The 27341-nt window shown below is 43.5% G+C and overlaps 1 protein-coding gene across 1 annotated transcript in view; it reads left to right on the plus strand.

Annotated features, from left to right (window-relative positions):
• The first annotated feature begins 221 nt into the window (after positions 1 to 221).
• The window catches only part of SLC5A11 (solute carrier family 5 member 11), a 55414-nt gene continuing 28294 nt past the window's right edge, over positions 222 to 27341 (plus strand). The window contains exons 1-3 of the mRNA XM_073636503.1: positions 222 to 501; positions 13106 to 13245; positions 26888 to 26959. Of these exons, the coding sequence (XP_073492604.1) occupies positions 411 to 501; positions 13106 to 13245; positions 26888 to 26959 (303 nt within the window). The 5' untranslated portion in view covers positions 222 to 410. The remainder of the gene's footprint in view (positions 502 to 13105; positions 13246 to 26887; positions 26960 to 27341) is intronic.

The following is a 27341-nucleotide window of genomic DNA, read 5'->3' on the forward strand; positions in this document are numbered from 1 at the left end:
TAAACCATTGCTACATCCAAAAATCAGAACTACCACCATTCGGGCCAAAAATGTTTTTTAAAAGTATACTGAGAAACCACAAAAATGGCTCTGGCAGCGAAAGGGATAAACAAATCTGTTTGCTTAGTTATGATTGAATTTTGGCAACTGTATAACAAGCAGTTGCAACATCAAGCCATTCCCTTATTATCCTAATAATTTAAGTGTGAATAAGTCACCACCCCCTTCCCTGTGTCACCTGGCTGGGTTGGTTTTCCTGGCAGCAGAAGGTGAGACTCAGGGCTCCGTGTTCCACTTGTTCATTGATCTGAAGAAATGCAGAGTCGCTGCCAATGGACAGTGGAGCAGAGATCGCACTCCTCCATTCTTACAGTTTAACTAGGAACTCACACTTTGGAGTTTGACCCCAGATGCTGGATGTCTCTAAGCCAAGGGAATTCTCCTTCAAGTCTCCTTATTCACCTCACCTGTCATTGGGAAGAGACAGCCCTCTGGAACTGGGTAAGCTTACCTTAGCACACAAATATGCTGATCCTGACTGCGCAAAAGATACGGGTACAGGAAGTACAGATCACCTGGGCTGGGACTTGTAGTGCCCTTAGAACAAGAAGATGTCAGATCAATACCCCAAGGCTGATATACTCATACTCAAAAAAAATTACAACTTTTTTTACACATACTAAAGGAAGCAGCGGAACACCTATTTTTCTGCCTGTTGGCTTGGCATGTGGCCTGTGCCATGGTATTGCCCAGATGGTCTCTGTTCAAGAGACTTGAGGGACTGAGTTAGCCAGTCAAAGTCTTTGCCTGAACAATAATCCTTTCCTATTGCCTATTGCTGTGGCATACCTCCCAACTTTCTGAGATGGGAACGAGGGACACCTATTAGCAAAAGTATGTTGGCATAGGACACACCCCCTGTCACGCCCCTTTTAAAGGTGAATTATACACACAAAAAAATTGTTAAACCCACAGGTGCTTTTTTTTTTACCACTACTATTTCTTTATATTGGCTTTTGAAATACAAATGCAGCAATTTAGAAATTGGATGAAAGATTTAGCACTGGGAAACACTTTTTGATAGATAAAAAGTGCATTTTATGTACAACTATATAGATCAGACCAACATGAGGGACAAATGAGGAGAAAAGAGGGACAGAGGGACAAATGAGGAGAAAAGAGGGACAGAGGGACATTGCTCAAAATCAGGGACAGTCCCTCGAAATCAGGGACAGTTGGGAGGTCTGCTGTCGTTATGTTATTGTCCCTTGGAGGGACCCCGAAATAACAGGGAACTTCTTTAACCACTTGCTTACTGGGCACCTAAACCCCCGTCTTGCCCAGACCAATTTTCAGCTTTCAGCGCTGACGTACTTTGAATGACAATTGCGCAGTCATACAACACGGTACCCAAATTAAATTTTTATCATTTTTTTCCCACAAATAGAGCTTTCTTTTGGTGGTATTTAATCACAGCTGGGATTTTTATTTTTTTCACTAAACAAACAAAAATAGATGTAAAATTTTGAAAAAAAAAATCATGTTTCATAGTTTGTTATAACATTTTGCAAACAGGTAATTTTTCTTCTTCATTGATATGCGCTGATGAGGCGGCACTGGTGGGCACTGATAGGCTGCACTGATGGGCACGGATAGGCACAGTTAAGGCGGCACTGATAGGCACAGTTAAGGTGGCACTGATGGGCACAGTTAAGGTGGCACTGATAGGCACAGATAAGGCGGCACTGATGGGGACAGATAAGGCGGTACTGATGGGCACAGATAAGGCGCCACTGATGGGTGGCACTGATGGGAGGCACGGATGGGTGGCACAGATGAGTGGCACTGATGGGCACTGATAGGTACCACTGATAGGTGGCCACTGATGGGCAGCACTGATGGGCACTGATGGGCGGCACTTATGGGCACTGGTAGGTGACACTAATGGGCACTGATAGGTGGCACTGATGTGCAGCACTGTTGTTGAGGCACTGATTGTGGGTACTGATGGGTGGCACTGTGGGCACTGATGGGTGGCACTGTGGGCACTAATGGGTGGTGCTGGTGGGCACTGGTAGGCGGCACTGCTGCCTATTGCTAGGTGGCACTGGCAGGGGGCACTGGTGGGCACTGTGGATCTTTAGCAGCTTGCTGATGTCCCTCTCACGGCCGCCGGTGCTCGGCTTTTTTTTCCTCCTCACACTGTCAGCGCAGGGAGAAAAAATAGCCGATTACCGGCTCTGTTGACATCACATGATCAGCTGTCATTGGCTGACAGCTGATCATGTGGTAAGGGTCGGGATCGACCCCTTACTCCGATCTGTGATCAGGAGAGTCTCATAGACTCAGTGATCACAGAGCGCTCAGCGCGCGCTCTGCAGGGGGCGCGCAGGCTGCGCGTGCACGGGACGACGTCAATGGACGTAGTCCCGGCAAAGCAGGTCCGCACTGTAGCCGTCATTCGGCTATAGCTTGGCTCTCAAGTGGTTAAAGCTGGGTTCACACCTACGTGAATTGGATGCTGATTTCTCCGCGTCCAATTCGTATAGCAGGAGAATGTGACCAGCTCTCTATGGTTCACATATCTCCGGGACGGCTGCGGAGCGCTCTTCACAGAAACGCTGTGCGTCTTTAGCTCCATTTCAGGGCTGAATTCTGGCAAAGATTCGGCCCTGATTCATCCCTGAACCAGGGAATGGGGACGCACAGCGGTTCTAGTGTGAACCGAGCCTTAATGTGTAGTTATTTATTACAGATACAGTGATACCTCGGTTCGCAAACAGAAGAGTTCACAAATACTTGCTTCAGTACGTGAACTCCGCTTCGGTTCATGAACACGAGCCGCGGCCATCTTCCCTGCTCTGTCACGTTCATACTGAGAAGAGCAGTGAAAGATGAGAGTCTTAGGAGAACCTGTCCACTCAGATTGGGGTTTCTGCCCCCTGACTACCACGAGGGTGGGCTCACTTGATTGGGAATCATGGAAAAACAGTTCATATGAATTCTACAACTTTATGATGCCCTCAGATGATCTTTTCCTGGATGCACAGCGCTGTTTTCTGGCCCCTAGATTAGTCATTTAAATTGGGGTTTGGGATTGTTTCAAACAAGGATTAAAGAGGGGTTATAGTTTTTTTTGTTTTTTTTTTTTTCTTTTTAGATGTACACATGAAAGAGGTCAGCTTAATGTAAAAGACCGCATGTAATATATGTTTAAAATACTTTTTTTGTACATACATTTCATATTTTTTTATATATATACAAAAAAAAAAGTTCAGAACGGATGAACATGATTTGCATTAAACCCTATGGGAAAATTTGCCACGGTTCGCAACCAATTCGGTTTTGCGACCAGAGTTGCTTCACAAATTAAGTTCTTGAACCGAGGTATCAGTGTACATTATATTGTCAGAAAGTATTGGGACGCCTGCCTTTACACACACACATGAACTTTAATGGCATCCCAGTCTAAAGCCCCATACACACACACACATCAGATTTTCTGCTGAGTTTTTCCTTCAGATTTACCAAAACCATGTAGTGCAAGGGCCTGTCTGATTGCATACAAATTGAAACTCCTAAGGTTTGACCTCATATTATATGGCTTTGGTAAATCTGAAGGAAAAACTCAGCAGAAAATCTGATAGTGTGTATGGGGCTTTAGTCCGTAGGGTTCAATATTGAGTTGGCCCAACCTGTGCAGCTATAACAGCTTCAACTCTTCTGGGAAGGCTGTCCACAAGGTTTAGGAGTGTGTCTATGGGAATGTTTGACCGTTCTTCCAGAAGCGCATTTGTGAGGTCAGGCACTGATGTTGGACTGGCTCGCGGTCTCTGTTCTAATTCATCTTAAAGGTGCTCTATCGGGTTGAGGTCAGGACTCTGTACAGGCCAGTCAAGTTCTTCCACCCCAAACTCGCTCATCCATGTCTTTATGGACCTTGCTTTGTGCACTGGTCCAAATCATTTGGTGGAGGGGGGATTATGGTGTGGGGTTGGTTCTCAGGGGTTGGGCTTGGCCCCTTAGTTCCAGTGAAGGGAACTCTTAAGGTGTCAGCATACCAAGACATTTTGGACATCCATATGCTCCAAACTTTGTGGGAACAGTTTGGGGATGGCCCCTTCCAGTTCCAACATGACTGCGCACCAGTGCACAAAGCAAGGTCCATAAAGACATTTTACATATTGTACATCAGTCCCTGCCCTCAAGGAGCTTACTATATAAGGTCTCTGTCTCACATACTCCATGCAGGTGTCCACATTTCCAGTAATAAGCTGGATGGTTACATTAAAGCTTAGTCCTACATGCAGATAAGATCTGGCTCTCTTTGGATATCGGCACAAATATGAACGCTTGGCTCAGCTGCATATTCCAGTTTATGTCTATGAAGAGGGGTCACCCTCATTTTTGTTTTTTAAATCTTACTGACCCCCAAAAGTGCATGTTTTCTAGACCTTTTATAAAAAAAACAGATAAAAAAAGTGTTTGTCATTATATAAAGTTGAAAGTCTGAAAAACATGCACTGTTGACACTGAAGTAGTACTATGACGTTAATACAAATGACACATTACTGGTAGGTTCATTCTATGCCGCCTACGTGCAATATCAGCTGTGCAAGTAAACAAAGAGCTTTCCGTAATCTTCCTGTCACATCCACTGGTATTCTTGAATAATGAAATGTTAAGTAGAGGCTTTTGCAATATTGCTGCAGTAAGTAAATCTCCTCAAAATGATGGTGATTGCCTGGCTACAATGCTGATATGATGACTTAAATACTTGTCCCAGCCCCATGTTTTCCTCGGCATTGGTGTCCTTTAGAGAAGAACTATGGAAAGTGTGCCCAAGAAATGTAAGCAGAAACCAAATGATTAGATTTGATTTCTGCTTAGGCACAAGTAATGTTTCTAGATGTTCAGTATAATTTAGCCAATCTTAACACCTTCCTGCCCGGCTTATAGCAAAATTACGTCCGGGAGGGTTTTATTGTTCTGACTGGACATCATATGACGCCCTTCAGAACAAGCCACTCGTGTGTGCCCCCGGGAGTGCAGCGAGGCGATCAGTGGTGTGGTGTGTTGCACGGAGACACCACATCTCCCATCACGGTAAAGAGCCTATGACATAGGCTCTTTACCATGTGATCAGATGTGTCCAATCACAGTTGATCACAGTGTAAATAGGAAGTGCCAGTTATCGGCAGTTATCGGCATTCCTTTACTCACGCTGACATCATGTGAGTAGAGGAGAGCCGATAAGTGACTTTCCTGACAGGGGGTATCTGCACTGATAATTAGTGCATTGATGCCTACCAGTGCCCACCAGGGATGTCTACCTGTGCTCATCGGTGATGCCAATCAGTGCCCATCGGTGCTGCCTTTTAGAGCCCATCAGTTATGCCTGTCAGTGCCTCCTCATCAGTGCCATCAGTGCTGCTTATCAGAGCCCATCATTGCCTTCTATCAGTGCCCATCAGTGCTGCCTATTAGTGCTACGGTTGCTACCTCATCCCTTTAATCCAGGACACATATGAATTACACAGGTTCTGAGGCTGATTTAATGCAGATAAGGCACCAAGTGAGTTTAATTACCACCTTAATCGGCCACAGAACCTGTGTAATTAATATGTGTCCTGGATTAAAGGGATGATGTGGCAACCTTAATCAGTGCTCATTAGTGCTCTATATCAGTGGCACCTATCAGTGCTGCATATTAGTGCCTCCTCATCAGTGCTGCCTCATCAGTGCCCCCTCATCAGTGCCCATCATTGCCATCTATCTGTGCCCATCAGTGCCCATAAAGGTTGCCCATCAGTGCCACATATCAGTGCCCATCAGTGCTGCATATCAGTGCCTCCTCATCAGTGCCACCTCATCAGTGCTGCCTTATAAGTGCCCATCAGTGCAGCCTCATTAGTGCCACCTCATGTGTTCTTATTAGTGCAGCCTCATCAGCACACATCAGTGAAGTAGAAAAATTATTTATTTACCAAATTTTGTAACAGAAACTAAGAAAACTTTTTTATTTTTTTAATTCTCTGTCTTTTTTTATTTGTTTAGCAAAAAATAAAAAACCCAGTGGTGATCAAATACCACCAAAGAAAGCTCTAATGACAAAAATGTCATATAGGCACAGTGTTGCATGACCGTGCAATTGTCATTCCAAGTGTGACAGCGCTGAAAGTTGAAAATTGGCTTGGGCAGGAAGGGGGTGAAAGTGCCCGGTATTGGGTATTGGCGCCTAGCAGTAAAAAGGGTCGCTGGTTCGAATCCCAACCATGACACTAACTCAGTTTGCATGTTCTCCCTGTGCCTGCGTGGGTTTCCTCCGGGTACTCCACTTTCCTCCCACACTCCAAAGACATGCTGGTAGGTTGACTTCTGTCTAAATTGCACCTAGTATATGAATGTGAGTTAGGGACCTTAGATTGTAAGCTCCTTGAGTGAAGGGACTGATGTGAATGTACAATGTATATATGTAAAGCGCTGCATAAAATTGACAGCGCTATACAAGTACCTTAAATAATAATAATATTGAAGTGGTTAACTTTTTCAGTTCAGGTCTATTTTAATAAGAAGCAATTAGTTTAAACTGTAACAGCTGTCAACACATTGTCACTGTGTACTACTAAGGGGATCTCTGCGACCCCGACACACACACATATGAAAACACTGAATCATTTGGATTTAAATTGTCTGAATATAAGAGAGAAAATTTGTTTGGTTGGCAGAGAGTTGCACAATTCCCTCCCGGCTATCAGGATTAAAGTGTTACTCTAGTCAGGGGTCTCCAAACTTTTCATTATGAGGGCCACTTCGTATATTTTACAAATATTAACAGGTCAAAAAAAAAATCAGTTTTACAAATACAGTGGAACCTTGGATTGCGAGTAACGCGGTTAACGAGCGTTTCGCAATACGAGCACTGTATTTCTAAAAATCCTAACTCGGGTTGCGAGTGTTGTCTCGCAAAACTAACAGGATTCAGGCAAAAGCGGTGTGCAGTACTGCTTTTGGAAATGAAAAAAATGTAGCGCATAGGATAATAAATATGTATTAGTCCAAAGGGCCAATACCTATCCACAGAGTGATGTGAAAATAGCATGCAAGGATGACAATCCGTGAAGGAAAGTAAATGAAAAACAAACAAAAATATATATAAATATATAAAGACCAGAGTCTCTGCAAAATAAGCATAAACAAAGTCTCTCAGCAATGGTGGATATTCTGAATGTTGAAAGGAGACTTGCGGGGGATTTGGAAAAATCACTCCGTAGACACCTCCTCTCTTTTCAATGGCATCTAAACAGATAATGGTAGGCGTAAACTCTTACCAGATCCAGTGGACTCCCCTGTCTCAGACATGGAGTCATGAAGGCATGGTGCCACCCTGGGCGTGCGTAGCGATATCCAGACGGTCTGGATGAGCAGGTGAATGGTCCACCGAGTTGACCTGGTAGCCGGATGAGTATTCTCAATGGATGTAGGTGAAAAGATGTTGACTGGAATGCACCGCATAAGATGGAGTTCAGGCACTCATTTCTTTTATGCAAAGAGAAAAATAAAGCCCCTCCATGGTGCAGATAAAAAAAGGATGTCTTTTATTGCTAAAAAATGGTACAAGTAAAAACAGTGATCACAAATGTAGTATAGGGCAACTTCAGAGATGGTGTGGAAGCCCGACGCGTTTCGACCCATAGGTCTTCTACTGGGGCATGTCCCAGTAGACACTAACTCACTGCCTGGAGTTTGCCATTACCATTATCCTGAAGTTTTTAGGATCAAAGATACAACTATGTTGGTGTCCCTTGTCAATTTTACATTGTATTTTTTTAAATGTAACTGCCTACTCCCAAACTGTCATTTGAAGTAAAACACATAGCCAAGTATTATTCTACACAATTTTTTTATTGTGCATTAAAAAAAAGAAAAAAAAGAAAATTAGACATGCTATCTGCCAATAGAACTTAACCAAAAAGTGCATTCTATGCATACAAAAATATAGAAAATATACCAAATCAAATCATTATTCAACCAAAATAATAATGTCAAAGCAATAACTCCAAGGCCAATAATAAATAACACGTTATTTCCTCCGATTCCGCAACATGGCTGGTTGACGAACAGCCGTTCAGAAACGAACTGAAAAGCACAAAATGAAAAGTGCGAAATGAAAAAGTGTGAAATGAAAAGTGTGAATCAACACTCACCAAACTTCTACTAACACGAAATTAGCAGAAGGAGCCCAAAGGGTGGCGCTAAAGAGCTGAAAAACAAACGTAGTACGTCACTACGTTTGTATTTGTTGGCCAACAATTGTATGGCCGTGTGTATGCAAGACAAGTTTGGGCCAACACCCTTCGGACAAAATTCTACGGTTTTGTTGGCCAACAATCCGATCGTGTGTACGAGGCTTTAGAAAGCTGTCATTAAAACAGGTGTCCCCATTTGCCCTCATCACCATTGCTGAGAGGGTGCATCTTTCTAGTGGGGACACAGACAGCAAAAAAAAAAAAAAAATTGACAGGGTTTTCATCTATTAGCTACACTATCCAAAAACTAAAATACTATTTTAAAAGTTAAATGTCAAAAAGATAAAAGTAATAGGATACAATAGAAAAAAAAAGATACAAAAAATGAGCTTTATTTATTAGTTTATGAGCAGCTGGGGTAAAGAAAAATGATTACTGATTTGTTGGCTTGCTTGTGTTAATAAAAATTGTTTGGAATAACCGTTACCTTTCTGCCATGCTGGTTAGATCAGGTGGCATGAATGTATCATAAATTAAATGACATTATACAGCATTTATTGTATTGTGTCCAATGACTCCAATGAATCATCTAAGATGACAGATGTACTTTCACTGACATTAGAGGAACAGGAAAGCACAATCATTATTGAATGTGCTATACAGTTCATGCAAATGGTTACAAGCAAATGCTGCTCAAATGCACATAAATGATTGCAAAATATACACTCACCGGCCACTTTATTAGGTACACCTGTTCAATTGCTTGGTAACACAAATTCAGCCAATCACATGGCAGCAACTCAATCCATTTAGGCATCTAGATGTAGTAAAGACGACTTGCTGAAGTTCAAACGCAGCATCAGAATAGGGAAGAAAGGGGGATTTAAGTCACTTTGAACGTGGCATGGTTGTTGGTCCCAGACGGGCTGGTCTATTTCAAAAACTGCTGATCTACTGGGATTTTCACGCACAACCATCTCTAGGGATTACAGAGAATGGTCCAAAAAAGAGAAAATATCCAGAGAGCGGCAGTTGTGTGGAGGAAAATGCCTTGTTGATGTCAGAGGTCAGAGTAGAATGGGCAGACAATGAGATGATAGAAAGGTAACAGTAACTCAAATAACCCCTTGTTACAACCAAGGTATGCAGAATACCATCTCTGAATGCACAACACATGGACCCTTGAAGCAGACAGCAGAAGAAGACCACACAGATGCCACTCCTGTCAGCTAAGAACAGGAAACTGAGGCTACAATTCGCACAGGATCACCAAAATTGGACAATAGAAGATTGGAAAAACGTTGCCTGGTTTGATGAGTCTCGATTTCAGCTGCGACATTCAGATGGGAGGGTCAGAATTTGGCATAAACATCATGAAAGCATGGATCCATCCTGTGTTGTATCAACGGTTCAGGCTGGTGGTGGTGTAATGGTGTGGGGAATATTTTCTTGGTACACTTTGGGCCTCTTGGTACTAATTGAGCATTGTTTAACCACTGGGCACTTAAACCCCCTTCCTAACCAGACCAATTTTCAGGTTTCGGTGCTCTCACACTTTGAATGACAATTACGCAGTCATGCAACACTGTACCTATGAAATTTATGTCCTTTTTTTCACACAAATAGAGCTTTCTTTTGGTGGTATTTAATCACCGCTGGGTTTTTTATTTTTTGCGCTATAAATCTATAAATCTTTGTTTCTGTTAAAATTTATTGCAGAGTATTGGCTAGTATTGGCAGAGTATTGGCTAGTATTGGCAGAGTATTGGCAGAGTATTGGCAGAGTATTGTTAGAGTATTGGTGAGTATTGGCAGAGTTTTGCAGTGTTGCAGAGTATTGGCAGAGTATTGCACAGTGTTGCAGAGTATAGCACAGTGATGCAGAGTATTGCAGTGTTGCCATTATTTATATTGAGCAGCGCTGTGGGCACTAAATATCCAGCCCACAGCGCTGTCATCTCTCCCCCTCTCCCCCTGCACTGTGCCGATCGGTACAGAGAGGGGAGGGAGGAACCGGCATCATGACGTGACGCCGGTTTGTTTACATGTGATCGCTCTGTCATTTGATGGAACGATCACGTGGTAAACGGCTGCGATCGGCAGCTATTTACCGTGATGTTCCCGAGTGCACGCCCCAGGGAGCGCACGGGAGCAACATTCTGGAATGACGTCCATGGACGTCCACCCAGAACTAGCCGACCGCGCTGTTGCTATCTTTCGGCAATGGCCCGGTCGGCAAGTGGTTAAACACCGCGGCCTACCTGAGTATTGCTGACCATGTCCATCCCTTTATGACTACAGTGTACCCATCTTCTGATGACTCCTTCCAGCAGGATAATGAACCATGTCACAAAGCTCAAATCATCTCACCACTGGTTTCTTGAACATGACAATGAGGTCACTGTACTCCAATGTTCTCCACAGTCACCAGATCTTAATCCAATAGAGCACCTTTGGGATGTGGTGGAACGAGAGATTCGCATCATGGATGGGCAGCCGACAATTCTGCAGCAACTGCGTGATGCTATCATGTTAATATGAACCAAAATCTCTAAGGAATGTCTCCAACACCTTGTTGAATCTATGTCATGAAGAATGAAGGCAGTTCTGAAGGCAAAAGGGGGTCCAACCCGGTACTAGCAAGGTGTACCTAATAAAGTGGCCGATCAGTGTATATCACATATATCATTGCAAAATATATATTGAAACAACATTTAGGACATTTAACACTTTCATTTTTTTTTTTTTACTTCTCTTAAATTAGAACTAAAGGCAAAACTTTTTTTTTTTCATTTTGGATTTGAAAAAACCACCATTTGATTCTCCGGGGCCTCTGCTTTCAGAAAATAAATCATGTTTGGGGTTCTAAGTAATTTTCCAGCAACAAAATTCAGATTTTAACATGTGTATGGGACAATTAAAAATTTTCCCAGATGTAAAGTGGTTAATTAAACCCAATAAAGTTGAGTACAGTAAAACCTTGGCTTGAGAGTAACTTGGTCTGAGAGCGTTTTGCAAGACAAGCAACATTTTTTTAATACATTTTGACTTGATATACAAGTAGCGTCATGTCACAACAGAGTATAAAAGAGAAGAGAGGCGCCTCTAATGCCGCGTACACACGATCGGACTTCTCGTCGGAAAAAGGTATGACGGCTTTTCCGACGGGATTCCGCTCAAGCTTGGCTTGAATACATACGGTCACACCAAAGTTTGCTGAACTTTCAACCGTCAAGAACGCGGTGACGTCGAATTGTTTCCGAACATGCGTAGGAATTTTGCGCTTCGGAATTGCCACAGACGATCGCATTTTCGGTTAGGAACTTTTTCCGAACGAAAAATTAAGAACATGCTCTCAATCTTTTGCTGGCTGGAATTCGCCCCGCAAAAGACCGATGGAGCATACACACCGTGGCATTTTCCGACGAAAAGTTCTCATCGGTCTTTTGCTGGCCAAAATTTAGATCGTGTGTACGCGGCATAAGTGTAGCAATATGGTTACATGTAATGAAGGTACAACATTTAGCAACTCACATGGTTGATGATTAAAACGGGCACATCTAAGTATGCAGACATCCGGGGTAAAAATGTCCACATAGACCATCCTCCGCACCGCCATCGACGTCATTTCTTCCACGCTGCGCTTCACGAGCTCTCCAAGCCTCGCTTTCAAATTGCTCTACTGCAGGGTCCTGGTCATGATTGCAGACTGACAGCGGGGAGAGCCGGCGGTGTGGAGGACGGTTTATGAGGTCAGCTTGACCCCGGATGTCTGCATACTTAGATGTGCCTCTTTTAATCATCAACCATGTGAGTTGCTAAATGTTGGACCTTCATTACATGTAACCATATTGCTACACTTAGAGGCTCCTCTCTTCTCTTTTAGGCTGCTTTCACACTGGGGCGGTAGGGGGCGTCGGCGGTACAACAGCTCTATTTTTAGCGCTGCTTTACCGCGGTATTCGGCCGCTAGCGGTGCGGTTTTAACCCCCCGCTGGCAGCCGAAAAAGGGTTAAAACAGCTTGTATAGCGCGGCTAAAGCCGCGGTATTGCCGTGGTATAGCCGCGCTGTCCCATTGATTTCAATGAGCAGGAGCTGTTTAGGAGCGGTGAATACACCGCTCCTTCACCGCTCCAAAGATGCGGCTTGCAGGAGTTTTTTTCTTCTCCTGCCAGTGCACCGCTTCAGTGTGAAAGCCCTCGGGCTTTCACACTGAACAAACAGCAGCGGCTGTTTTGGGTCGGTTTGCAGGCGCTATTTTTAGCGCAATAACGCCTGCAAACCGCCCCAGTGTGAAAGGGGTCTTATACGCTGTGGCTATTGCTGGATTTTGCTTCTAATTCCCTTGTGGAGACTTCCATTTGTGGATGGACATTTTATGGTTACACAACCAATCACATTGCTATAATTTCTTTATATGGACTATAAACTGAAGGACCTATGAATAAATGGTTGTGGAACGAATCGTCTGAGTTTCCATTATTTCTTATGGGGAAATTTGCTTTGATATATAAGTGCTTTGGATTACAAGCATGTTTCCGGAACTAATTATGCTCGCAATCCAAGGTTTTACTGTACTTTGAATATTTGGCCCCACTGAACAGTAAACTTTATATCTCGTTACATAGCCGCTGTCATAAAACACAGTGAATCATTTTCTTCATACTTTCACAACATTGTCTTGGCTTCATTTATAAACAGCAATAAGCTCATGATGTAATCGTCTCAGTCACACCTATCGACTTACTTTCACCTTGTATTGCTTCACCAAAAGATAATATTATTTTAAATTGTCACCATCAGCTTGTACCTGCTGAGAGCAATCATGAACTGTCTCCATTCACATGTCTTGCAGAGTCGGCCTATCTTGCACCTTGGAAAAGCAGAAAGACGAAAATGTCCAGCAATAAGAACTCCGCAAAGGCATCTCTGGAGGTGGTGGACATCGTGGTGCTAGTCCTTTACTTTGTGTTTGTCATGGCAGTTGGACTATGGGTAAGTACAGGATAGGAGTTCTTTGTTGCATGATGTGTCTGTATAGAAGGGATATTTACATAAAGGGGAGTTCCCCAGTCAGATTGCAGATCTTAAGCAAACCATACATTGTCGAATTTCTAACGAATTTTCTTTTCAAAATCAGAAAGTTCGTTTTTTCGTGATCTGATGATGTCACCATTGATTTTTGAAATTCGGCCGACCAAGCCTTCAATTTCACCTCATGTTGCTACAGAAAAGGATTTTCGTGGCCGGGAATCTTCTTTTCTCTCCGTAAATTTTCTTTTCTTATTACATTTCTCGCATGATTCTCCCATCATTGATTAGAAAATCCTTTTTCTAAAAATTTCCAACATGTCCGATTCCTCAAATTTGGTTGCCGCACGAAAATCGGTCGTTGCTGCAGCCAACTAATGGTGCGAAATTAGTCAGAAAATTCTTAGATACACTTTTCGAAAGAAAATTCTTTCAAAATTCGAACCGTGTATGGCCGGCTTTATTCTGTAGTGACTCTACTATCATAATGACAATCAGGGCCGCCATCAGGGGGGTACAGGCAGTACTCATGTAAGGGGTCCAAGTGTCCCTAGGGGCCCGCCAGGGCCCGCTCCCCACTACAGCAGAACATGAAATTCATCTGGTACCAACTCCGCCGCTAATCTGCGTGTCGCTGCAGAGAAGCATAAACAAGACAAGCCTACGCGCCTACTTTCACTTTCACCTATGCGGAGCATTTTTTAAGTATTCTGCACACAGTAATGAAATTTAACAAGCCCGCTACCCGAGCACCAGCCGACGCCATCTTTCAGACTGGCAACATCCCCAGCAGCAGGTGATCGTGGCCAGCGCTCGCTCGCACGCTTCTCATTCATTCTCTGCTTGAGGCAGAGCCTGCTGGCTGCTGCTGGGTTTGCTTGCAATGTGATTGGCCGGCACAGGGGCAGGGGGAGTGGCCAGCTCATCGATGGTGCACGTGGATACAGCAATAACAGGTGCATGCAGATAGATCCGAGTGTGCAGCATGGAGGGTAAGTCGCAAAAATGTAATGTGTGCTGCTGACTGTGCCCCCTGTGCTGCCTGTAGATTTTATTTGGATTTTATTTATCCCCTTATTTACACAGGCCTAAAGCTGTGTAAGGGGCCTCAAAATTTCTGATGGCTGCCCTGATGACAATACATGAAAAATATATAGGACAAGGATTGCTTCACCATCGTCTGTCTGTCGTAACAAAAGTCTCCTTTATCTGGTATATTTATTATTTTAGATGATCACAGCATGTGATAGGGCTCAGTGCCTGCTTAGCATGCACCTTGTGTACCATCTGGATCACTATCTCACTTCAGAGCTGCCATACTGCAAAACTTTAAATGGATACATCCATGAGGTGCTGGGACTTCATTAAGTAGTAAAGGGAAAAAGAAAGTCATTTGAAGAGCTCACTGGCCAGGGCTACTATCCTATGAGTCCCCAGGAACGTCACTCATTGAGCCAGCAAAAGAAGCACAAATCCAAATTCATAAAGAAGTTCAAAACATTCATAATGATTCAAAAATCAACCAGCGCGTTTCAGATCAAAACATGCTCTACCTTTTCAAGGCTCAGTAATGTTTGCAGGTGTTGAAATGGATTCAGGGAGGCAAAAGCCAGAGAACTCTTCAAGGAGAAGTAGGGCCAAAGCTCTTTTGGCCATATTTCTGCTATGGATCATAGGAGTGCTTTTTCGTTTTACACTCCTGTGACCTGTCTTCATCCGACAGCAAGCTAAAGTCTGCTGTCAGCTGAAGTCACTCAGCCGGTCCAGGCCCTTAATTGATCCCGACCTTACAGTTGGGATCCACCCAGATGCCTGGACCGGCAGCTGGCTCAGCCTCTGCGAGGCGCTGGGAGCCTGAGCCTGCTGCTCCTGTGCCCTCCACAGCCCAGCACTCCAGTGAGTGCTGAAAGGGCAAACCAGAGAGCAGGTGACTGACAGTCACCAGTCTTTGCTCAGAGTAGAGGGGAGAACTGAGCGATCAGCGGTGTTTGATCGCTCAGTTCTCAGTGTAGAGGCAGCGAGGGACAGATGCAGAATCAGATCGCTGCTGCATCCACCTAGGTGAGTATACATTTTTTTTTAAACCCTATACTTCTCTTTTAAACTTTCTGCTGGGTTTGTTGCATCCACTTTACTGGCATAATTCTGCACCATCTGATTCCTTACAAGCAGTAAGTCTATGTTTTCCCTGTTTTGGACTCCTATATGAATTTGATCTGGGATGACTTCTGTTGGTTCATACTCTGAATACTACAAGAACTCTGCAAAAGAAGGATGATAGAAGTGTATAACATACTTTATCTTTTGCTCCGCACTGAATGGCCCCAGGGACTATAAAGAAAATTGTAATATGGGTGTCACATACATCTATAAATGGGACTATTAACAAAGCAAAAGGAGAAACTCTTATGTTTTAAATTATTTTCCTATTTCGGGTCAAATGCAGCACAGGAATGCCCCGCCCTATTTCACTCCTCAGAGGTGTTGACAGCAGCAGGAGAAATGGTTGTAAGTCTAGGATGAGGAGAGAGAGGGACTGCAGCCAGGACAGTGCTGGATTGATGAGAGGATCCAGGTAACTGTGTAAGGATGGGGGGAAACAAGTAGTATTGGGGAATTCTTTACCTTAATGTGGGTAATGCAACTACTTGAAGACCAAGCCTTTTCTTGCACTTTTTGTTTACAAGTTTAAATCATTATAACCCCCAAACATCATATATAAAAGAAGGCCAGTATGGTGGCCTGAAATTATGAAAGGAACCCAGGGGGGTATTTAAAGCACACCACTCACCTATGGTCCTTGTCGGTTCCGGTTCGTGATACCATCCCTCCCATTCCCCTTTTCAGGGCACTTCTCAGCACATTTCTTCCACAATCATTTATTACTTATCTTGGGTATGCCCCCTTTTAGGCATACCGTCCAGCCGACCAAGGCACACTTCAGGTCTACTTTATGTCGTTAATCTTGTGGCGTGTTTATGTGGTTGACATCTCTCCCGGTTATAGGGCTCCGGCCATAAATATATATATCTATATATATCTATACCCCAATTTTTTGTATAGTATGAAAGATGATGTTATGCCGAGTAAATAGTTACCTAACATGTCACGCTTTAAAATTGTGCAAGCTCGTGGAATGGCAACAAACCTTGGTACTTAAAAATTTCCATTGGCGACACTTTACATGCCTTTACAGGTTACCTGTTTAGAGTTAAAGAAGAGGTATAGTGTTCGAATTATTGCTTTCCCTTTAATGATCGCAGTGATACCTCACATGTGTGGTGCAAACATCATTTACATGTGTGGCCGACTTATGTGTGCATTCGCTTCTGCGGAGTGATGGGGGCGCTTAAAATTCTTTTTATTCTTATTTATTTTATTTTTTATTTTTACACCGTTGTTTAACCACTTGCCGACCGCCTCACGACGATATACGTCGGCAGAATGGCACGGGCAGGCAGAATCACGTACCCGTACGTGATCTGCCTTCTGCGGGCGGGGGGTCCAATCGGACCCACCCCGGTGCCCGAGGCGGTCGGCTTTTGTCCAGCGGCGATCGGAGGTGAGGGGGAGGCCATCCATTCGTGGCCCCCCCTCGCGATCGCCGCCGGCCAATGAAATCATTCCTATGCTGCTGTATGGTAAACAGCAGCAAAGGAAATGATGTCATCTCTCCTCGGCTCGGCAGTTTCCATCCCGGCGGCGAGGAGAGAAGACTGTAATGTGAGTGAAAACACACACACAGTAGAACATGCCAGGCACACAAAACACCCCCGATCCCCCCGATTACCCCCCCCGATCACCCCCCAATCACCCCTCCCCCCCCCCCCCCGTCACACTGACACCAAGCAGTTTTTTTTTTTTTCTGATTACTGCATGGTGTCAGTTTGTGACAGTTAGTGTGTTAGGGCAGTTAGGGTTAGCCCCCTTTAGGTCTAGGGTACCCCACTAACCCCCCCTAATAAAGTTTTAACCCCTTGATCACCCCCCGTCGCCAGTGTCACTAAGCAATCATTTTCCTGATCGCTGTATTAGTGTCGCTGGTGACACTAGTTAGGGAGGTAAATATTTAGGTTCACCGTCAGCGTTTTATAGCGTCGGGGACCCCCATATACTACCTAATAAATGTTTTAACCCCTTGATTGCCCCCTAGTTAACCCTTTCACCACTGATCACCGTATAACTGTTACGGGTGACGCTGGTTGGTTCGTTTATTTTTTATAGTGTCAGGGCACCCGCCGTTTATTACCGAATAAAGGTTTAGCCCCCCGATCGCCCGGCGGTGATATGCGTCGCCCCAGGCAGCGTCAGATTAGCGCCAGTACCGCTAACACCCACGCACGCAGCATACGCCTCCCTTAGTGGTATAGTATCTGAACGGATCAATATCTGATCCGATCAGATCTATACTAGCGTCCCCAGCAGTTTAGGGTTCCCAAAAACGCAGTGTTAGCGGGATCAGCCCAGATACCTGCAGCACCTGCGTTTTGCCCCTCCGCCCAGCCCAGCCCACCCAAGTGCAGTATCGATCGATCACTGACACTTACAAAACACTAAACGCATAACTGCAGCGTTCGCAGAGTCAGGCCTGATCCCTGCGATCGCTAACAGTTTTTTTGGTAGCGTTTTGGTGAACTGGCAAGCACCAGCCCTGGGCAGCGTCAGGTTAGCGCCAGTAGCGCTAACACCCACGCACGCACCGTACACCTCCCTTAGTGGCATAGTATCTGAACGGATCAATATCTGATCCGATCAGATCTATACTAGCGTCCCCAGCAGTTTAGGGTTCCCAAAAACGCAGTGTTAGCGGAATCAGCCCAGATACCTGCTAGCACCTGCGTTTTGCCCCTCCGCCCGACCCAGCCCACCCAAGTGCAGTATCGATCGATCTCTGACACTTACAAAACACTAAACACATAACTGCAGCGTTCACAGAGTCAGGCCTGACCCCTGCGATCGCTAACAGTTTTTTTGGTGAACTGGCAAGCACCAGCGGCCTAGTACACCCCGGTCATAGTCGAACCAGCACTGCAGTAACACTTGGTGACGTGGCGAGTCCCATAAGTGCAGTTCAAGCTGGTGAGGTGGCAAGCACAAGTAGTGTCCCGCTGCCACCAAGAAGAAGACAAACAGGCCCGTCGTGCCCATAGTGCCCTTCCTGCTGCATTCGCCAATCCTAATTGGGAACCCACCACTTCTGCAGCGCCCGTAATTCCCCCATTCACATCCCCAACCAAATGCAGTCGGCTGCATGAGAGGCATTTTCTATATGTCCTCCCGAGTACCCCTACCCAACGAACCCCCCCCAAAAAAGATGTTGTGTCTGCAGCAAGCGCGGATATAGGCGTGACACCCGCTATTATTGTCCCTCCTGTCCTGATAATCCTGGTCTTTGCATTGGTGAATGTTTTGAACGCTACCATTCACTAGTTGAGTATTAGCGTAGGGTACAGCATTGCACAGACTAGGCACACTTTCACAGGGTCTCCCAAGATGCCATCGCATTTTGAGAGACCTGAACCTGGAACCGGTTACAGTTATAAAAGTTAGTTACAAAAAAAAGTGTAAAAAAATAAATAAATAAATAATATATAAAATTTTAAAAAATAGTTGTCGTTTTATTGTTCTCTCTCTCTCTCTATTCTCTCTCTATTGTTCTGCTCTTTTTTACTGTATTCTATTCTGCAATGTTTTATTGTTATTATGTTTTATCATGTTTGTTTTTCAGGTATGCAATTTTTTATACTTTACCGTTTACTGTGTTTTATTGTTAACCATTTTTTTGTCTTCAGGTACGCCATTCACGACTTTGAGTGGTTATACCAGAATGATGCCTGCAGGTGTAGGTATCATCTTGGTATCATTCTTTTCAGCCAGCGGTTGGCTTTCATGTAAAAGCAATCCTAGCGGCTAATTAGCCTCTAGACTGCTTTTACAAGCAGTGGGAGGGAATGCCCCCCCCCTACCGTCTTCCGTGTTTTTCTCTGGCTCTCCTGTCTCAACAGGGAACCTGAGAATGCGGCTGGTTATTCAGCCAGCTGACCATAGAGCTGATCAGAGACCAGAGTGGCTCCAAACATCTCTATGGCCTAAGAAACCAGAAGCTACGAGCATTTCATGATTTAGATTTCGCCAGATGTAAACAGCGCCATTGGGAAATTGGGAAAGCATTTTATCACACCGATCTTGGTGTCGTCAGATGCTTTGAGGGCAGAGGAGAGATCTAGGGTCTAATAGACCCCAATTTTTTCAAAAGAGAGTATCTGTCATTACCTATTGCTATTATAGGGGATATTTACATTCCCTGAGATAACAATAAAAATGATTTAAAAAAATGAAAGGAACAGTTTAAAAATAAGATAAAAAAGCAAAAAAAAAATAAATCAAAAAAAAAAAAAAAAAAAAAGCACCCCTGTCGCCCCCTGCTCTCGCGCTAAGGCGAACGCAAGCGTCGGTCTGGCGTCAAATGTAAACAGCAATTGCACCATGCATGTGAGGTATCACTGCGAAGGTCAGATCGAGGGCAGTAATTTTGGCAGTAGACCTTCTCTGTAAATCTAAAGTGGTAACCTGTAAAGGCTTTTAAAAGCTTTTAAAAATGTATTTATTTTGTTGCCACTGCACGTTTGTGCGCAATTGTAAAGTATGTCATGTTTGGTATCCATGTACTCGGCCTAAGATCATTTTTTTTATTTCATCAAACATTTGGGCAATATAGTGTGTTTTAGTGCATTAAAATTTAAAAAAGTGTGTTTTTTCCCCAAAAAATGCGTTTGAAAAATCGCTGCGCAAATACTGTGTGAAAAAAAAATGAAACACCCACCATTTTAATCTGTATGGCATTTGCTTTAAAAAAATATATAATGTTTGGGGGTTCAAAGTAATTTTCTTGCAAAAAAAAATAATTTTTTCATGTAAACAAAAAGTGTCAGAAAGGGCTTTGTCTTCAAGTGGTTAGAAGAGTGGGTGATGTGTGACATAAGCTTCTAAATGTTGTGCATAAAATGCCAGGACAGTTCAAAATCCCCTCCAAATGACCCCATTTTGGAAAGTAGACACCCCAAGCTATTTGTTGAGAGGCATGTCGAGTCCATGGAATATTTTATATTGTGACACAAGTTGCGGGAAAGAGACAAATTTTTTATTTTTTTTTTTGCACAAAGTTGTCACTAAATGATATATTGCTCAAACATGCCATGGGAATATGTGAAATTACACCCCAAAATACATTCTGTTGCTTCTCCTGAGTACGGGGATACCACATGTGTGAGACTTTTTTGGGAGCCTAGGCGCGTACGGGACCCCGAAACCCAAGCACTGCCTTCAGGCTTTCTAAGGGCGTAAATTTTTGATTTCACTCTTCACTGCCTATCACAGTTTCGGAGGCCATGGAATGCCCAGGTAGCACAAAACCCCCCCAAATGACCCCATTTTGGAAAGTAGACACCCCAAGCTATTTGCTGAGAGGTATAGTGAGTATTTTGCAGACCTCACTTTTTGTCACAAAGTTTTGAAAATTGGAAAAAAAATGTTTTTTCTTGTCTTTCTTCATTTTCAAAAACAAATGAGAGCTGCAAAATATTCACCATGCCTCTCAGCAAATAGCTTGGGGTGTCTACTTTCCAAAATGGGGCCATTTGGGGGGGTTTTGTGCCACCTGGGCATTCCATGGCCTCCGAAACTGTGATAAGCAGTGAAGAGTGAAATGAAAAATTTACACCCTTAGAAATCCTGAAGGCGGTGATTGGTTTTCGAGGCCCCGTACGCGGCTAGGCTCCCAAAAAGTCCCACACATGTAGTATCCCCATACTCAGGAGAAGCAGCTAAATGTATTTTGGGGTGCAATTCCACATATGCCCATGGCCTGTGTGAGCAATATATCATTTAGTGACAACTTTGTGCAAAAAAAAAAAAAAATTGTCACTTTCCTGCAACTTGTGTCAAAATATAAAATATTCCATGGACTCAACATGCCTCTCAGCAAATAGCTTGGGGTGTCTACTTTCCAAAATTGAGTCATTTGGGGGGGTTTTGTGCCATCTGGGCATTTTATGGCCTTCAAAACTGTGATAGGTAGTGAGAAGTGAAATCAAAAATTTACGCCCTTAGAAATCCTGAAGGCGGTGATTGGTTTTCGGGGCCCCGTATGTGGCTAGGCTCCCAAAAAGTCCCACACATGTGGTATCCCCGTACTCAGGAGAAGCAGCTGAATGTATTTTGGGGTGCAATTCCACATATGCCCATGGCCTGTGTGAGCAATATATCATTTAGTGACAACTTTTTGTAATTTTTTTTTTTTTTTTTTGGTTATTCAATCACTTGGGACAAAAAAATTAATATTCAATGGGCTCAACATGCCTCTCAGCAATTTCCTTGGGGTGTCTACTTTCCAAAATGGGGTCATTTGGGGGGGTTTTGTACTGCCCTGCCATTTTAGCACCTCAAGAAATGACATAGGCCGTCATAAACTAAAAGCTGTGTAAATTCCAGAAAATGTACCCTAGTTTGTAGACGCTATAACTTTTGCGCAAACCAATAAATAACGCTTATTGACATTTTTTTTACCAAAGACTTGTGGCCGAATATATTTTGGCCTAAATGTATGACTAAAATTGAGTTTATTGGATTTTTTTTATAACAAAAAGTAGAAAATATCATTTTTTTTCAAAATTTTCGGTCTTTTTCCATTTATAGCGCAAAAAATAAAAACAGCAGAGGTGATCAAATACCATCAAAAGAAAGCTCTATTTGTGGGAAGAAAGGGACGCAAATTTCGTTTGGGTACAGCATTGCATGACCGCGCAATTAGCAGTTAAAGCAACGCAGTGCCAAATTGTAAAAAGTGCTCTGGTCAGGAAGGGGGTAAATCCTTCCGGGGCTGAAGTGGTTAACCACTTGCTGCCCGCCCACCGTCATGTGATGGCGGGACGGTGTAACTGTTATCCTGGGCCGCCGTCATACGATGACACGGCCTTCCAGGCCCCCCAGGGGGCGCGTCACTCGGGTCCCGATGCACGTGCCTGGCGGCCACGATGTCTGCCTGGCGCACGCGATTGCCCGGTAACCGAGCAGGACACAGATCCACGTCCTGTCAGATGGGAGGAGACCGATGGTGTGTTCCTTGTACACCAATAGGTCTCCTCCCCTTGTGAGTCCCCTCCCCCCACAGTTAGAATCACTCCCTAGGAACATAACACCTACAGCGCCCCCTCCTGGTTTACCCCTTCATTGCCAGTCACATTTATACAGTAATCAATGCATTTTTATAGCACGGATCGCTGTATAAATGTGAATGGTCCCAAAAATGTGTCAAAATTGTCCGATGTGTCCGCTGCAACATCGCAGTCACGATAAAAATCGCAGATCGCCGCCATTACTAGTGAAAAAAAAAAAATAAATAAAAATGCTATAAATCTATCCCCTTATTTTGTAGACGCTATAACTTTTGCGCAAACCAATAAATATATGCTTATTGCGATATTTTTTACCAAAAATATGTAGAAGAATACGTATCGACCTAAAGTTTTTTGTTTTTTTTTTTAATTTGGATATTTATTATAGCAAAAAGTAAATATTGTGTTTTTTTCAAACTTGTCACTCTTGTTTTGTTTATAGCGCAATAAATAAAAACCGCAGGGGTGATCAAATACCACCAAAAGAAAGCTCTATTAGTGGTGAAAAAAATGATAAAATTTTAATTTTGGTACAATGTTGTATGACCGTGCAATTGTTATTCAAAATGTGACAGCGCTGAAAGCTGAAAATTGGCTTGGGCAGGAAGAGGGTGAAAATGCCCTGTATGGAAGTGGTTAATATTTTTTGTTTCTTTGGATCACTTTTATTCCTATTACAAGGCATGTAAACATCCTTTGTGATAGAAATAAGGATGACAGATCCTCTTTATGGAGAGATATGGAATCAAAAAGAACCCAAATCTCTTCATTACCTTTAAAAGCAAAAGATCAAAAAAAAAGTTTTTTTGCTCTTTTGCTTTAAAAAGAAAAACATTGTTTACTTCCACCCTGGACTGGAAGTCATGACGTCGCTCCAGTCCTTTAAGGCCATACCGTCAGATTGTTTCTCAGGTGAGCCAGCGGAAACTGTAAGCCTGAGAAACACCGAAGGGCCTGGTATGGATTTGGGGGGGACGCAGTTTTTTCTCCCAAATTTTTTTGCTGGCAATTCATTTTTTTACATTCAGCTGTCAGTGGGGAACCTCGCTGACAGCTGATGGCTCATCAGTTAAGGGCGTGGCGGCTGGCTTCCCGGCCGGCTCCTTTGCAACCAGCTGTATACCGTGTGTTTAAGGAGAGAAAAAAAAACGTGCAAAATGCATCATAAACGCAGGTTTAAAAATGCAAAATGCACACAAAACGTGCCTGAAAAACGCATCAACCACAGCCGCATTAATGTGAACCTCGACTTAAATATGAAGGAAAACTGATTAATAATAAAATCTAATCGATTACCATCTAATGACTGGTAAGCTGCAATATGTTACATTTTTTGTTTTTGGGTTTAGATACACTTTAAAGGACATTTCTTGGCTTAAATCCCAGCTACTAGGTTGGGAGTGGCTGGTATGGCCCAATACAGGTGCGGAAAGAGTTCTGGCCTTTTGCCACTTTACAAATGAATGTAGACTATTGTGTGAAGTTGAAGTTGCATTCATCCTGTGATCAAATAACTTCTCTAGGTGAATCCCATACCAAAGAAAACATTAGGGTGGCCAAAGTAAAGGAAACTTGTGCCTCCATTGAATTTCTGGTCTTCATACTTGTTCCAGATTAGAGACTCAAATGGTTTGGAAGCCTTTGAATCCATTTAATGACTAGTCTATAAGCATTAAAAAAAAGAGAGAGAGAGTTTATCAAGAGGCCTAATGCCTAGTACACACAATGAGAAAATCAGCCGAAAAAATGCATTCCAAGTGATCGTCCAATAATCTATTCATTAGTACACAGCTTTCTAGAGCCGATCATGACACTTCACGTTAAAATATCCGAAGGGACAAGCACAAGCATTTTTCTCGAAAGATAACAGAATGAATGATTTTCGTGTAATTAGTATTGTATTTGTATGAAAAAAATCGAGTGACCAAGACAGCGCATGCTTGGAAGCTAAAGAATCAGTGGTGGAACTACCAAGGCCACAAAGGTCCCATTTGTGACAAGGCCCTGGTGTTCCACCACTTTTACAGAGTAGCACAGGCTTTGATCAATAGCCAAATGCTTCCTCAGGGCTACCACCGTCCTGCTTGTTTGGAGAATATCAGGCAATCAGTGCTAGCTGACAGCCCCAGTCCTCCTCTAGCTATCCCCCGTTTGTATGGAGCAGCGCCGGCTTTTTACCATAGCCGGTTGCTCACTCTGTGCTACAGCCGAACTCTCAGTCTGGAGAGCGGCCCCTTCACTCTTCCCTGTGTCATCTCCCGCCTGTCTGTTACCAGCTTCGGGGAGTGTAAAGAAAGCCATACCAACAGACCATCCATCCGGTGCACAGAAGGGATCTCAGGAGACTCGGGTCTGGTGAAAAATTATTGATGGGCTTGAAACAAAGTGCATTTTTTGTGAGTGCATTGGATATGTTTTTTAAATGTCCCTAAAAGAGAATTTCACCCAAAAGGGGAAGTTCCGCTTTAAGTCCTCCTCCCCCTATTCCTCTGGAGCATTTTTTTTGGTCGGGGGGGGGGTACCTAGTTTTGTCTTCTGGAACATGTCACAGGTCCCTGAGGACTGCGGGACCATTCACAAAGTGCTGCACAACTCATGCATGGGCATCTTCATAGTTTCTTGCACAGGGCCCTGAAGGTTCTAGTTACGCCTCTGGAAAGGATACATTACAAAACAATACAATACATTACATCAGGGCTTCACAAATTTGCTTTGAATCAAGGAGCCATCTGAAAACAAGGAGCCAGTTTTTTTTAAACTAATAAATCTTGCGGGGGGGGGGGACATGTAACATGTTCCCGAAGGTGAACTTCTCCTTTAACCCTTTCGCTGCCAGAGGTGTTTTTGTATTTTTTGCACACATTTAAAAAATCATTGTAGGCCTGAAGATTACATAAAAGACTCTGCATGTCTCCTCTGTGCTCCACTGAATGTAATGCAATGCACATTGTACTGCATTACATTCTTTCCTGGCCTTGATGGCAGAGAAATCTGTCAACGGGGACCAGGAACTGACATTGCATGTCACTTCTGGCTCAACTAAAAGGGGGGGGAGAACGGATGTATGTACGCTCTCCTCCCCCCCCCACCCCCTCTACCCAGCGGCACCTACTGTGCTGATCCCGGGTCCACAGATGGGCAAGCGGAGCCTGGGATACATAGCGGGGGCTAAGCGCAGGGTGTTGGGAGCATTTGGGAGGCAGCCCAGGCGCCAAGTCGAAATTTCTGGTCACAATGTCAACCTGGCACCTGGGGTTTGTCGAGCCTTGCATTACATCACTTCCTAAGATGTATTCTGTCTAACAAAATTTTTGTAACTTTACTAAGCTATTCGTTTTCGATATGAGACTAGCATGCAAAAAAAAACTAGACGTTCATTTGTCTGCTATTCTCATTGTGTGTACGAGGCTTTAGTGTTTTCTTTGAACAGGTTTGTTTTAAATACCAATTCCAGTTTTGACATAAAAAAAAAAAAAAATAATAGTGCCCTATCCCTGATGCTTTTTACTAAATGCTCAGCAACTCACCGATCCCGCACTGCTCTTCTCCTGGCTTGGAAAGCGCCAAGCGTTATGAAACCCAATTCTTGTGAGCTCTGGGGCATTATGGCCAATCGGGGCTCCAATGCCTAGGGGGAAAATGCTTACAGGAGTAAAGAGCAAAATGATGACTTGTTCTGTGTATTGCTTCTCTTTCATTGTCCAATCGCAGGCTGAAGAGGGTCTAAGACTGGGCTGTATTGCTGAAAGACAGTGTAGTACTTATAAAGATCCGGGACTTGAAAAGGGTGCTGAACAAAGTTACAAATCCTTTGGTAGATAAAAAATGCCACATACAGTAAATATGTATTTAAATTGTGTAATTGTGTTTGCCTGGAGTTCTAAAAAAAATGTGTATGCTCACAGCATAGACTTTAACTTTATCACAGCAGCAGTGTAATAGCAATAAAACAATAACTATTTCTCACAATCTAATAGAAGCTTACTTTAAAAATGTCCTTTCTTATTGTGAGTGCTGCCTGTGTCCTGGACATCTCCTTCCACAACTTCCTGAATTTCCTACAATGCTTTGAAGCTTCTTCTCTGCTGTTTACTTTCAATGTCTAAGGACTACATATCCCATGGTATCTTGCTTCCCGCAAGCAGTGATTCCTTTACTGACTCCGCCTCCTAAAACTCCTCCTCTCAAAACCTCTGTAGTTTAGAAGGCAGACTCTGTGAAATGTGTGACACAGCAGTGCCTTTTCACAGTGCATAGTGATTAGGTGTCACAGAATTCTAGGAAGTAAATGTGTGGGGAACTTCATAAAGTAAGTTTACAAACTTCAGATTAATAGAAGTAGGCTGCAATTATTAAAATACAATGTTAAAATAAATACATGATTTTACAGTTTGACCACAGATACACTTTAACACTGATTTTCTTTCTGACAGTCTATGTGGCGCACAAAAAGGAGCACAGTAAAGGGCTATTTTCTCGCAGGAAGGAACATGGTGTGGTGGCCTGTAAGTATCAGAATTTAGCGTCTTGTTCTTTAAATATCCCTTAGTGATAGATACTTTAAGATTGGCTCATCTGAGGATTAATGAAGATGTACACTTCATTAGACTAGTTACTGAACCACAATGCTTTACTGCAGCAGATGAAGTGTCCAAATCAAAATGATACAATCACTGCTTTATCACAGTAAGCCCAAGTCAAGCAGATCTATAGTCCACATGTACGTAATTCCAAATGGTTGCTCACTTTGGGGCTAGGAAGATGCTCAAGTGTTTGCTAGGCTTGATGACCAATAGCTGTTTCTGCTTTGACCCAGCCAACCCAGCCTGGACTTTTGCTTGCAAGGAGTAGTTCCCCATCAAGCGCATGACTTCTACAGCTATTAAG

Source organism: Aquarana catesbeiana, linkage group LG06 (assembly GCF_042186555.1).
Source record: "Aquarana catesbeiana isolate 2022-GZ linkage group LG06, ASM4218655v1, whole genome shotgun sequence".
Lineage (NCBI taxonomy): Eukaryota > Metazoa > Chordata > Amphibia > Anura > Ranidae > Aquarana > Aquarana catesbeiana.